The 13,350-nt window shown below is 27.7% G+C and overlaps 1 protein-coding gene across 1 annotated transcript; it reads right to left on the bottom strand.

The window, feature by feature from the left end:
• Positions 1-3,630: 3,630 nt before the first annotated feature.
• On the bottom strand, positions 3,631-13,303 carry LOC141283137 (serine/threonine-protein kinase PAK 6-like). Its single transcript, XM_073816411.1, has 5 exons — positions 13,174-13,303; positions 10,352-10,478; positions 8,518-8,643; positions 5,942-6,076; positions 3,631-4,291 (listed from the first exon to the last, which is right to left on the bottom strand). The coding sequence occupies exons 1-5, from the start codon at positions 13,296-13,298 to the stop codon at positions 4,124-4,126; spliced, it is 681 nt and encodes a 226-aa protein (XP_073672512.1). The 5' UTR covers positions 13,299-13,303; the 3' UTR covers positions 3,631-4,123.
• Positions 13,304-13,350: the final 47 nt, after the last annotated feature.

The following is a 13,350-nucleotide window of genomic DNA, read 5'->3' as shown; positions in this document are numbered from 1 at the left end:
TAATTAAAATTTTCTCACTATTCTAACTATATCTTACAATTCTGTTTTTACCACACAGTTCTTTTTTTCTCACAAGTCTGACTTGATATCTCACAATTATATATTTTTCTCACAATTATATATTTTTCTCACAATTAAATTTTTCTCACAATTCTGATTTTATATCTTGCAATTCTATTTTTTCCTCGCAATTCTATTTTTTCTCACAAGTCTGACTTTATATCTTGCAATTCTATTTTTTCTCGCAATTCTATTTTTTCTCACAAGTCTGACTTTATATCTTGCAATTCTATTTTTTCTCGCAATTCTATTTTTTCTCACAAGTCTGACTTTATATCTTGCAATTCTATTTTTTCTCACAATTCTATTTTTCTCAAGTCTGACTTTATATCTCACAATTTTATTTTTTTACTTTTTTCCTCACAATTAAATTTTTCCTCAAAATTCTAACTATATTTTGCAATTCTATTTTTCTCACAAGTCTGACTTTATATCTTACAATTAAATTTTTCTCACAATTCTAACTATATCTTGCAATTCTATTTTTCATCACAATTCTATTTTTCTCACAAGTCTGACTTTATATCTTGCAATTCTATTTTTTCTCACAATTCTATTTTTTTCACTTTTTTCCTCACAATACAATTTTTCTCAAAATTCTAACTATATCTTGCAATTAATTTTTTTATAAAGTCTGACTTTATATCTCAATTCTCAATTCTAACTATATTTTGCAATTCTATTTTTTCTCACAATTCTATTTTTCTCATAAGACTGACTTTATATCTTGCAATTCTATTTTTCTCACAATTCTATTTTTCTCAAGTCTGACTTTATATCTCACAATTTTATTTTTTTACTTTTTTCCTCACAATTAAATTTTTCCTCAAAATTCTAACTATATTTTGCAATTCTTTTTTTCTCGCAATTCTATTTTTCTCAAGTCTGACTTTATATCTCACAATTCTATTTTTTTACTTTTTCCTCACATTCCAATTTTTCTCAAAATTCCAACTATATCTTGCAATTCTATTTTTCCTCTTCTATTTTTCTCACAAGTCTGACTTTATATTCTGCAATTCTATTTTTTCTCACAATTCTATTTTTCTCACAAGTCTGACTATATCTCAATTATATTTTTATCACCTTTTTCCTCACAATTCTGACTTTATACCTTGCAATTAAATTTTCTTCTCACAATTCTATTTTTCTCAAAAGACTATATCTTGCGATTCTGTTTTTCCTCAGAATTAAATTTTTCTCACAAGTCTGACTTTATATCTCACAGTTCAATTTTTTCTCACAATTTTTTTATATTTCTGTTTAGATTTATTTTGTTTTAGTTTTAGTAATTGTAATAATTTAAAACTTTTATTTCTTATTTTTTAAGCATTTTATCTAATATTTGTATTTTATTTTATATGCAAAAAAAACATTCATGGTAGGATTTTACAATGTGTTATTCCTGTATAACTGAGATGAGATATACATTTTTTAATAAATATTTTGCATAATTGACCTGTATCTTTTAGCATTTTTTTCATAGTGTTTTTTGTCATTTTATTAGTTTTTAACTTTGTATTTCTATATAATTGTATTTTTCAGTTTTAGTTTCCAACTGGAGGTTGAGTAAAAACACTTGAAATATTTGTCAATGTTTCTTATCTAACAAGTATTTAAGTGCTACATGAGTGAATGAGTTTATCAGGCAGTAGATGAGCTGACAGGAGTGTTCTCGTCGTGTGAAACACGTGTTCAAGATATCATCGGTGTGTGGTCAAAACCATTGGATTGAGATGAAATGAAAACAGCCAGAAGGAGACCACATTTATGAAATGAGTTACATGAATGTGAGCTTCAGCTAAATTATTATAATTATGATAAGCACTTATTAAAGAGCCATCAATCATTAGACAAGCTTTAACAGCCTTCTGTGGTTAAGAAGCCGTTTCTTGCTTGTTTAAACCTTGTATATTTAATATGCGTTATATAACATCAAATGCATTTTGTAAATGTAATGCTTACTTATAAATGAGAATCCAATCTGACATGACATTTAAGAGTTGTAAATTATAAAAATCCTTTATTGTCCTTTAACATCTTGGAATACAAAATACAAACAGTGTCTCCACAGCCTGCTGGTTTACAGAAGAGCTCGAGTTCAGTTTCATGGACATTTATTAGAACATTTAACATCATTTAGCAGATGCATTTATCCATGTACAGTAATAAAAGTTATATTTTAAAGTCAACATGATTCATGTTTCTGGTCTCATTGTTATGGACGCCTGTTTCTGTCATGGGATAAAAAAAAGGTAATTGTGACTTTTTAATCTCACAATTCTGACATTATATCACGCAATTCTATTTCAAAAAAAATCTTGAAATTCAGTTTTTTTCTCACAGTTCTGACTTCATATCACGCAATTCTATTTTTTCTAACCATTCTTTTTATATGACTCTGCCTTTATGACTCACAATTCTATTTTCTCAGAATGTTTTTCTCACAATTATATCTTGCAAAAGTCTGTCTCTCAACTCTGACTTTATATCCTGCAATAGAATTGTGAGATATAAAGTCAGACTTGTGAGAATAATAGAATTGTGAGATATAAAGTCAGACTTGTGAGAATAATAGAATTGTGAGAAAAATAAAATTGCGATGTAAAGTCAGACTTGTGAGAAAAATAGAATTGTGAGAAAAATAAAATTGCGATGTAAAGTCAGACTTGTGAGAAAAATAGAATGGCAAGATATAGTTAGAATTGTGAGAAAAATTTAATTGTGAGATATAAAGTCGGACTTGTGAGAAAAATAGAATTGCGAGAAAAAAAGAATTGCAAAATATAGTTAGAATTTTGAGGAAAAATTTAATTGTGAGATATAAAGTCAGACTTGAGAAAAATAGAATTGTGAGAAAAAACAGAATTGCAAGATATAGTTAGAATTGAGAATTGAGATATAAAGTCAGACTTTATAAAAAAAATAGAATTGCAAGATATAAAGTCAGAATTGTGAGAAAAATAGAATTGTGATGAAAAATAGAACTGTGATATTGAGTTTTTATATACTTTAGTAAAAAATTTCAATTCTAACTATATCTTGCCATTCTATTTATTCTCACAGTTCTATTTTACTCACAAGTCTGACTTTATATCGCACAATTCTATCACACAATTCTAACTATATCTTGCAATTCTATTTCTTCTCACAATTCTATTTTTCCCGCAAGGTTGACTTTATATCTCGCAATTTTATTTTTTCATCACAATTCAATTTTTTCCTGCAATTCAGATTTTTTTTGTCATTTCTGACTTCATATCTCTTCTATTTTTTAACAATTTAATTTTTTCTCAATTCTGACTTTATATCTTTCACAATTCAGATTTTATATCTCACAAGTTTGACTTTATATCTCACAATTTTATTTTTTCCTCACAATTTTGTTTTTTTCACAACAATTTTTTTGTCAATTGTGACTATATCTCACAATTCTATTTATCTAACGAATCTATTTTTCCTCAGTTACTTTTTTCTTAATTCTGACTTTATATCTCACAATTCTATTTCTCTCACAATTCTCATTTTATATCTCACAATTGTATTTTTCTCACAATATTTTTTTTCTATTTATATCTCACACCTCTGACCGTTTCTCCTCCAGTTATTACTTTTTCTCACAATTAAAAAAAATCTCTCGCAATTCTGATTTTATACATGCATTTCTGACTTTTCTTGGTATGTTATCATTTTGTCTCGCAGTTGGTAACATCTCAGAATTCAGGTTCTTTTTTTCTTAGAATTGTGAGAAATAGGGTCACAATTACCTTTCAATTCCTTGTCCTGTAGCAGAAACAGGCTTCCATACTTTGTGAACAATCATCAGATGGATTTGATCAACCCGCCAGCACGGTCTCTATTACACATGACACATAATGTCAAAGGTTCTGTGCAAATACATTAGAATAAGAAGCATAAATGCTGACAGAAGGATGGGTTCGGGGTGCACCGTTCCTATCCTCCTGCACGACGGTCTCCAGATGGGAATATCAGCAGTCCAGCTCAGTGTTTCAGTAGATCAGGAATGACCAAAGTCACAAAAGTGCTAACGGTGGTGGGGCGGTCAGCAGCGGGACATGCGTTTGCGGTACTGCTCCACCAGCGGCACCAGACAGCGAGGAGAAGAGGCCTGCAGCATGAAGGGATGGTGAAGAAGATCAGCGGCGCTCGCTCGCTCCAGAGGATCACGCGTCAACAACGAGTCCAGAAAGTCCCTCAGGACGGGAGAGATCTGGTCAGAGTAGAAATACAGTACATTATTATTACACATAAGAATTTAATAGAATGTCAAACATCAGAATTACAAAAAAATAACTTTGCTTCATTCCATTTCTTCATTCTCATTAAGCAGATATTATTAATTATGTCACTTGTGTTTGTGGTTATGATGTAATTAAGTCGTTTTATTTCATTTAATTCATACATGAAATCAGTGCTGTAGTAGTTCCATTTATATACTATTTCTAGTATATGTTAATTTTATGAATTATGAAATTTTTGTTTTTATATGTATTTAGCTCTATTTTCCTATTTCAAGTTTTAGTAAATTTTAAACATTTATACTTTTAAATTTATATTACCATTAAATTTTTTATTTTATTTTATTCATTGTATGTTTGTCATTTTTACTCATTTATACTCATCAATTCTGACTTTATGTCACAATTCTATTTTTCTCATAATTCTGACTTTATATCTCAGTTCTATTTTCTTTACAATTCTATTTTTCACACAAATCTGACTTTATATCTTACAGTTCTATTTTTTCTTGCAATTCTGACTTCTGATATCTCAATTCTATTTTTCCTGACTTTTTTACTCAATTCAGTTTTTTTCTTACATTTCTATTTTTCTGACTTTATATCTTGTGATTCTATTTTCCTCACAAGTTTGACTTTATATCACAATTTTCACAATGTCACAATTAATTTTTTGTCAATTCTGACTATATCTCACATCAGTTCTATTTTTTCTTAATTATGACTTCATATCTCACAATTCTATTTCTCTCACAATTCAGATTTTATATTTTACAATTCTAATTTTTCTCACAATTTTATTTATATGCCAAATCTCTGATCTTTTTCATTTTGACATTTATAATTTTAGGTTTATATTTCCATTTTTTAGTCATTGTATGTGCTTTTGTCATTTTTACTCATCAATTCTGACTTTATATCGCAAATCTATTTTTCTCACAATTCTGACTTTATATCTCAATTTTACTTTTTTTGCACAATTTTATTTTTCTCACAAGTCTGACTATATCTCGCAATTCTATTTTTTCTCGAGTCTGACTTTATATCTTAGTTCTATTTTTCTTGCAATTCTGATTTTTTTTGTTAATTCTGACTTCTGATATCTCAATTCTATTTTTGTCTTTTTCCCTCAATTCAGTTTTTTCCTTACAATTCTATTTTTTCACAAGTCTGACTTTATATCTCAGTTCTATTTTTTTATTTTTTTTCTTACAAATCTGACTTTATATCTTACAATTCTATTTTTTCACAAGTCTGACTTTATATCTCAGTTCTATTTTTTCTTAATTCAATTTTTCTCACAAGTTTGACTTTATATCACAATTTTTTTCTCACAATTTTATTTTCTCACAAGTCTGACTTTATATTTCCCAATGAATTTTAATCAGTTCTGACTATATCTCACATATTTATTCTAACAATTAGATTTTTCCCCTCAATTCTATTTTCTTAATTATATCTTTATATCTCACAATTCTATTTCTCTCACAATTCTGATTTTATATTTTACAATTCAAATTTTAATTTAGGGTTTTTTTATATATTATTTCAGTGAATGTTTATTTATTTCTAAGTAAAAAATGTTTGTTGACTGAAATAGGTAGAGGTTGTGCTAGGTTTACCCTGCTAATGTTCCTGGCAGTGGGCGCCGGCTCGTCCCGCAGTCTCTTCATCGCTGCTATGGGCGTCTCGCTGAAATACGGAGGTTCTCCATCGACCATCTCCACCACCATGATCCCCAGAGACCACATGTCCACCTACAAACACCACAGAACATCATGAGCTTTCACTTCAGGACCTCTGCCTCCCTCATGCTGAGTCCTCATTCTGGGGAATCTCAGGGGAAGCTGAACAAACAAACACCACATTCTCAAGAATAACAATGAACTATGGTTAAAGATCATGCAGAAAACGTCTGAGAAGGTGTTTGCCAGTCATACAAACACTTGCCTTGTCCTGTAAGTCAGAGACAAATACAATTAAGGAACCAAAAGCAAAACTATTGCAAACTATTACAAATGTATATTTATAAAATGTGATCCTGGACCACAAAACCAGTCTTAAGTAGCTAAAAATACATTGTATGGGTCAAAATTGTTGATTTTTCTTTTATGGCAAAAATCATTAGGATATTAATATGAATGAAGAAATGTTGTAAGTTTCCTACTGTAAATATATCACAACTTAATTTTTGATTAGTCATATGCATTGCTAAGAACTTCATTTGGACAACTTTAAAGGCGATTTATTGCCTCGGCGAAATATTGCCCAGCTTTCAGATAATGTATAAATCTCCGTTTCAAAAAACTGACTCTTATGAGAGTTTTTGTGGTCCAGGGTCACAAATATAAAGAACTAAAATAAATACAGGTTTGCCAAGGCTTTGGACCAATGCATTTCCATGACTTTTCCAATCTTTCTTTTCTTTGATTATTTAATTTACATCAGTTTTCTTTAGGCTTGTTATTACACCTGGTACAAACAAAAGGATACACAACAGACACAATACAAGCACAAAAACAGGATATAATGCACACCAAGATGGAGAAGTTAAAAGACTATGAACTGAATGTCTATAATAAGATCAAGATCAAGGAGAGGGAGTGGTCATGGTGAAACATCCAGACATTTAGAATCTCTGAAAAGCCCTGAATGTGCTCTGTGCTTCCATTTGATACAAAAATCCCCAAAATGATACAATGCAATGTTCTCTTAACGTTTGTATAACAACAAAAACAGTTTTAAAATGTTAAAAAAATTGACATTCTTAACATTCAGAAATAAAGGTTAATTTTTAAAGAAATACTTCCAAAACTTTAAAAACACAAAAATAGCATTTATACATCATTCATGGAATGTTTCTTTTTCTTTTAAATGTTACTATTTGTTTCCGAACAAGTTTTCCCTTAAGTTTTGCGTAACAAAAAATTAAGTCTCCCATAGTGTTCTTACAGTGGAAATGATACAAAAATCCTGAAAATGATACAAATGTAATGTTCTCTTAACATTTTTATAGCAAAAAAATTGACATTTTTTAACATTTAGAAATAATGGTTTCATAATTAAATACTTTCAAAAATAAAATAAAAAACACAAAAATAGTGTTCATACAATGGAAATGATACCAAAATCCCAAAAATGATACAATGGACTGTTCTCTTAACATTTGATTAAAAAAAACTAAATACTATTATTATTACTAAACAATGATAATGGTAACCAAATACTTTCAAAATTTTAAAAAACGGTATTTATACATCATTCATGCAATGTTTCTTTTTCTTCTCCCCTGAAATACTCATCTAACATTTTTTTTTTACTTTGTTTCAGAACTTTTTTAAATAATGTAACAAAAAAAAAAAAACTACAAAATACTTCCAAAACTTTAAAAACACAAAAATAGTATTAATACATCATTCATGGAATGTTTTTTCTCACTCAAACATTCATGTAACACTTTCCTAAATGTAACAATTTTTTTAGAATGTTCAGAAAACATTCAAAAGTAACATTCACTGTTTGCAAGAATTCTAAAACTGGTATGTTTCCTTTAGTTTTTAGTAAAAAAAAAAATTGAAACATTTGAACGTTCAGGGAACTTTAGTAAAACATTCTTAGACGTTTTGAAGGGGAAACTCTTTGTTTGTAATCTGATGAATCTCAGTTTTATCTCCTAAAGTCATATATATAGATATTTCAACACAGTTTCCCAAAAGAAGAAATGTGCTCTTATCAATGTCACTAATAAGGTCTCTTTGCCAAATCATTTAGTATTCACAAACCTTCCTAGAATGAAATTAATTTTAATAAATGTAATTAATAGTACTATTAATCACTTTAATAACAGCATTATATGCTTTAAATAGCTAATGTGGCACTGTGACAGGACCTATAATAAACCTGTGGCACATTTTGGCATTTTGGTTGATTTTGGCATAAGTGATAATAAGGCTTAAAACCGTATTAATTTTAGATATAGAATTTTGAAATTAAACATCTATTAAGCATCCTACTTAAGCGTCCTTACTTGCAATAAATGCATGCAGCATCCAGGTTTCCTCTAATTATGACACGTTTATGTATTCTGTTTATTAAAAACATTTGGTTACTTCACCATTTGTGATCTAATTAAAGTCTAAACTGACATCACATTTGAGGCACTTTTTCTTTTCATGAATGTTCGATGACGTTTGCTCACCTCAGTGCCGTACGGCGTCTTTGAAACCACTTCCGGTGCCATCCAATATGGAGTCCCGACTAGTGACTTCCTCTTTGGGATGTCTTTGCTGATCTGAGCGCAGAATCCAAAGTCAGACAGTTTGACCTGTAAAACAGCAAACAAGAGAGGACATAACATGTACATACATCTACTACATGCTAAAAACATGTACTTTGCCAGTAATGGAAAAGAACAATGCAAAAATGCTTTTCTTAGTTAGATTTTTTGTCTCGTTTCCAGCCAAAATATCTAAAAATGCTTAAATCAGAAAGGATTTTTTTTAAGTAAAAAAAATAAATAAATAAAATAAAAAAGTCTAAATTAATTGAGTTTTTGCTTGAAACAAACAAAACAGTTTTATTTCAAACAGAAAACTATTTACCCCATTAGTAAATAGTTTTATTTTAGTATCACTGAAAGATTTTTATTTTTAGAATTACTATATGGTTCCTATTACTTTTCTCTTCAGTTTTAGAAATTTTTAACTATTTTTAAATACTTTTTAAGTGTTATTTCTACCATTTTTTCTTTCTTTAAATTTTTTTTATGGTTCCTTTTACTTTTCATTTCAGTTTTAGCTATTTTTAAAAATATATATATATTTTTTAAATGTAAACATTGTGTTATTTTAATATCATTGATATACAATTATATTTTTTGTTAATAATTTGAATTGTTTTTAATTTTTGCATTTCCCATTTTCATTTTTTTTTAAGTTTAAGATGTGTTTTGTACGTTTTCTTATGAATTTATTTAAAATATTACTATATGGTTCCTATTACTTTTCTTTTCAGTTTTAGTTTTTTTTTTCATTGATATACAATTATAGTTTTTGTCAATATTTTTAATTTGTTTTTAATTTGTGTATTTCCCATTTTCATTTCATTTTTTTAAAGTTTAAGTTGTCTTTTTACAGGTTTCTTATTTATTTATTCGTTTTTTTATTTATTTATTTTACTTTACGTTTCCATTTTTTAAGTTTTAGTTGTGCGTTTTTGTCATTTTTACGGTTTCATATTTATTTATTTTAAATATTACTATATGGTTCCTATTCAGTTTTAGTTATATTTAGCTATTTTTAAAATAATATTTTGAATCGTTTTAATATTTTTATTTATGTGTTTCTTTCAAATATTTCTACATAGATTTTATTTTTATATTTTACTTTTTTATTTACATTTTAGTTATAGTTATTTTGTTGTGTTTTTGTTTTGTTAAATATTACTATGTAGTTTTTTTTTTTTTTTTTTTTTTTTTTAATTTTTTAGTTAAAGTTTTTGTGATTTTTAGTCATTTTTGTTCCTTTTTATATTTTCTTTTTTTATTTTAATTTTGTTTAAAGTTTTAGTAATTTTGTTGTGCATTTGTCTTTTTTATTAGTTTTCTCTTATTTTAGTTTGTTTATTTTATTTTAGAAAAAGATTTTTTTTTATGTTCTTTGTTAATAATTATAACCCTGGTACACTTGGAAACACAAGTGTGGAAACAATATTCACTCAGAAATAGCCAGGAATTATTTTCTTGTGAAAAGTACTCCAAACATATATGTTTTATTTACAACGTTAAAAAAAAATAATAAATAATAATAATAATAATAATTTTGTAGATTGTTGATTCTATAGTTATTTTTATATTGTTATTCATATTATTATTTTAATTACATTTTTATTTACTTCTGTACTGTAAGCAGTTCATGTGTTGAAATCTCAGTCCGTTAAAAAAGTCCAGTGTAAAAGCACTCATTTATGTGCAAATCAACAGTTATCAAGTGTAATTAGCGGACGATTCTATGGATGCTGAAGTCATTTCTTACCCTGCCATCCAGTGTGAGTAAAATGGAGTCGCTTTTGATGTCTCTGTGAATGACACCCTGAGCGTGAAGATAACAGAGAGCTTGAAGAACAGCTTCACACACTGTAGCGATCTGCTCCTCCGTTAGCCTATAAACACACACACAAGATAAACATGGGCTGTGCCTCTTTAAACACCTTAGTCTAGTTTGTCATTAAGAGCAAAGACTGCAGAAGGTAAATCTATTTAAACTGTTTATATTTAGCAACAATAACAATACATCTGGTTTAGTGACTCTATCACTCCCTCTAATGCATGTTTAGTGCACTAACATTCAAAAGTCTGGGATAATTATGACTTTTTTTTTTTTAAGAAATTAATACTTTTATCAATCAAGGTCAAGGATGCATTAAATTGACAGTCAATGACAGTAAAGACATTTTTAATGCTACAAAAGATTTATACACTGTAAAAAAAAAGCTTTTCTTACTTAGATTTTTGTCTTGTTTCCAGCCAAAATATCTACAAATTCTTAAATCAAGGATACATTTTTATTTCTGAAAAACAAGTCAAAATTAAGTGTGTTTTTGCTTGAAACAAGCTATGCCAATGGGGTAAGCAAAAAAATCAGAAAACAGAAAATTAAAAAAAGATTATTTTTCTTACCCCCTTGTTTCAAGCAAAACGCACTTAATTTTGACTTGTTTTTCCTAAAAACAAGAAAATAATTTTGACTTGTCTAGAAAATCCTTTTTGATTTGAGAATTTTTAGATACTAAGGCTGGAAACAAGACAAAAAATTTAGTAAAAAAAGCATTTTTATTGCAGTGTAGAAATCTTTAGTAGCATTAAAAATGTCTTTACAGTCATTTTTTACCAATTTAATGCATCTTTGATGAATAAAAGTATTAATTACATTTTAAAAACGCCATAATGAGCCAAACTATTGAATGTTAGTGCACTAAACATGCATTAAAGGGATTTTCTAGACAAGTCAAAATTATTTTCTTGTCAGAAAAAAAACAAGTCAAAATTAAGTGAGTTTTTGCTTGAAACAAGCAATTTTGAGTTTGTTTTTCAATTTTGTATTTCCCATATTTATTTATTTTTAAAGCTTTTGGTATGTGTTTTTATAAGTTTTACTGTTTTATTATTTATGTATTTATTTTTATTATTTATTTTAAATATTTTTATATGGTTCCCATAACTTTTCATTTAAGTTTAAGTTATTTTTAGTGCACTAAACATGCATTAAAGGGATTTCTAGACAAGTCAAAATTATTTTCTTGTCAGAAAAAAAAAGTCAAAATTAAGTGAGTTTTTGCTTGAAACAAGCAATTTTGAGTTTGTTTTTCAATTTTGTATTTCCCATATTTATTTTTTTTAAAGCTTTTGGTATGTGTTTTTATCAGTTTTACTGTTTTCTTATTTATGTATTTATTTTTATTATTTATTTTAAATTAAAATTGTGTTATTTTAGTATCATTGATATACAATAATAGTTTGTTAATATTTTAAGTCTGTTTTTAAATTTTGTATTTTCCATTTTTATTTTTTTAAAGCGTTAGTTGTGTTTTTGTAAATTTTACTGTTTTCTTATTTATTTATTTGTATTAATTTGTTTTAAATATTTTTATATGGTTCCTATAACTTGTAATTTCAGTTTTAGTTATTTCTAGCTATTTTTAAAAAAATATATATATATATATTTAAACATTAAAAATAAATGTATTATTTTAGTATCATTGATATACAATAATAGGTTTTGTTAATATTTTGAGTTAATTTTTTAATTTATTTAAAATTTTAAAATAAGTTTTAGTTGTGTGTTTTTGTCATTTTTACTATTTTCTTATTTATTTACTTTGATTAATTTATTTAACAATTTTACTATAGGGTTCATATTTCTTTTCATTTCAGTTTTAGTTATTTTTAGCTATTTTTAAAATAATACATTTTTAATATATATATATATATAGGGTTAGGGTTAGGGTTATATATCAAATGAATGAGAAGGTGTGTCCAAACGTTTGGTCTGTACTGTAGATATGAATTCAACTGAAAAAAACATAAAAAAAAAATCTTTCAGGTGGTCAAAAAGCAAATAGAGGAGCTCTGCAGCCACAAAAAGTAAAAGGTTTTTTTTTTTTACTTTTAAAACTGGATTTTCCAAAAGATGGGCAAAAATCTTACACTAAACCATGTGAAATTATCCATGTTATCCCCATGAATTAAAGTTAGAAATGTGGGTCTTTTATAAAGTGAATTTTACATAAAAAAGCAGTTTTTGTATAAAAACCCATTTAAAAATATTTATTTATTAATTTATATATATTTAAAAAATATCACTAACCCACTGAAAACTGCACAAATGTAGAGTAAAAACTCTAATAAACAGAAAAATATACAGTACAGACCAAAAGTTTGGACACACCTTCTCATTCATTTGAATATTTCACTATTTTTACTGTATTTTTGATCAAACAAATGCATTCATGAGGAGAAGAGACTTCTTTTAGAAACAATAAAAATGTTTAAATGCAAGTGAATGTTCAGTGGTTACTGTGTGCTCTTGCAATTCATACTCACATTGCATACTTGCATAAAGTATATATTGTGCAACATATTGTGCAATCAAGGCTGACTTTATCGCAGTAAAGTGCTGCTCTGTAAAAACAAGCTCCATGATGCTTTGAAAGTTTCCAGCTTCTAAATTGTTATGTAACTCTTTCCTTTACAGGAGACTTGAGACTCTATACTGTCTCAATAACGTTAGTACGGCTTTTGTGAAGTCAATAACACGAATAACTCATGTCCATTATATGTTAGCATGTGTTTTCTTACCTGGTTTCAGAGACGATGTTGGTTAGAGCGCCGCCCTGCAGGTACTCCATGATGACCCACAGCTCTTCACCAACCAAAGCGCTCTTGTACATCTCCACCACGTTTTTATGCCGGTAGTCTCGCATGATAACCACCTGTGTGGAATTACATCCATGGTTCATTTATTTTATTTTAAGT

Source organism: Garra rufa, chromosome 13 (assembly GCF_049309525.1).
Source record: "Garra rufa chromosome 13, GarRuf1.0, whole genome shotgun sequence".
Taxonomy (NCBI): Eukaryota; Metazoa; Chordata; class Actinopteri; order Cypriniformes; family Cyprinidae; genus Garra; species Garra rufa.
Note: the sequence above shows the minus strand (reverse complement) of the source record. Positions and strands in the feature narration are given on the sequence as shown.

Coding starts and splice junctions, on each gene's coding strand:
- LOC141283137 (XM_073816411.1), bottom strand. CDS start 13,298: ATGCGAGACTACCGGCATAAAAACGTGGTGGAGATGTACAAGAGCGCT. Junction 10,479..13,173: donor AACATCGTCTCTGAAACCAG/GTAAGAAAACAC, acceptor GTGTGTTTATAG/GCTAACGGAGGAGCAGATCG. Junction 4,292..5,941: donor CTGCCAGGAACATTAGCAGG/GTAAACCTAGCA, acceptor TACTCTGACCAG/ATCTCTCCCGTCCTGAGGGA.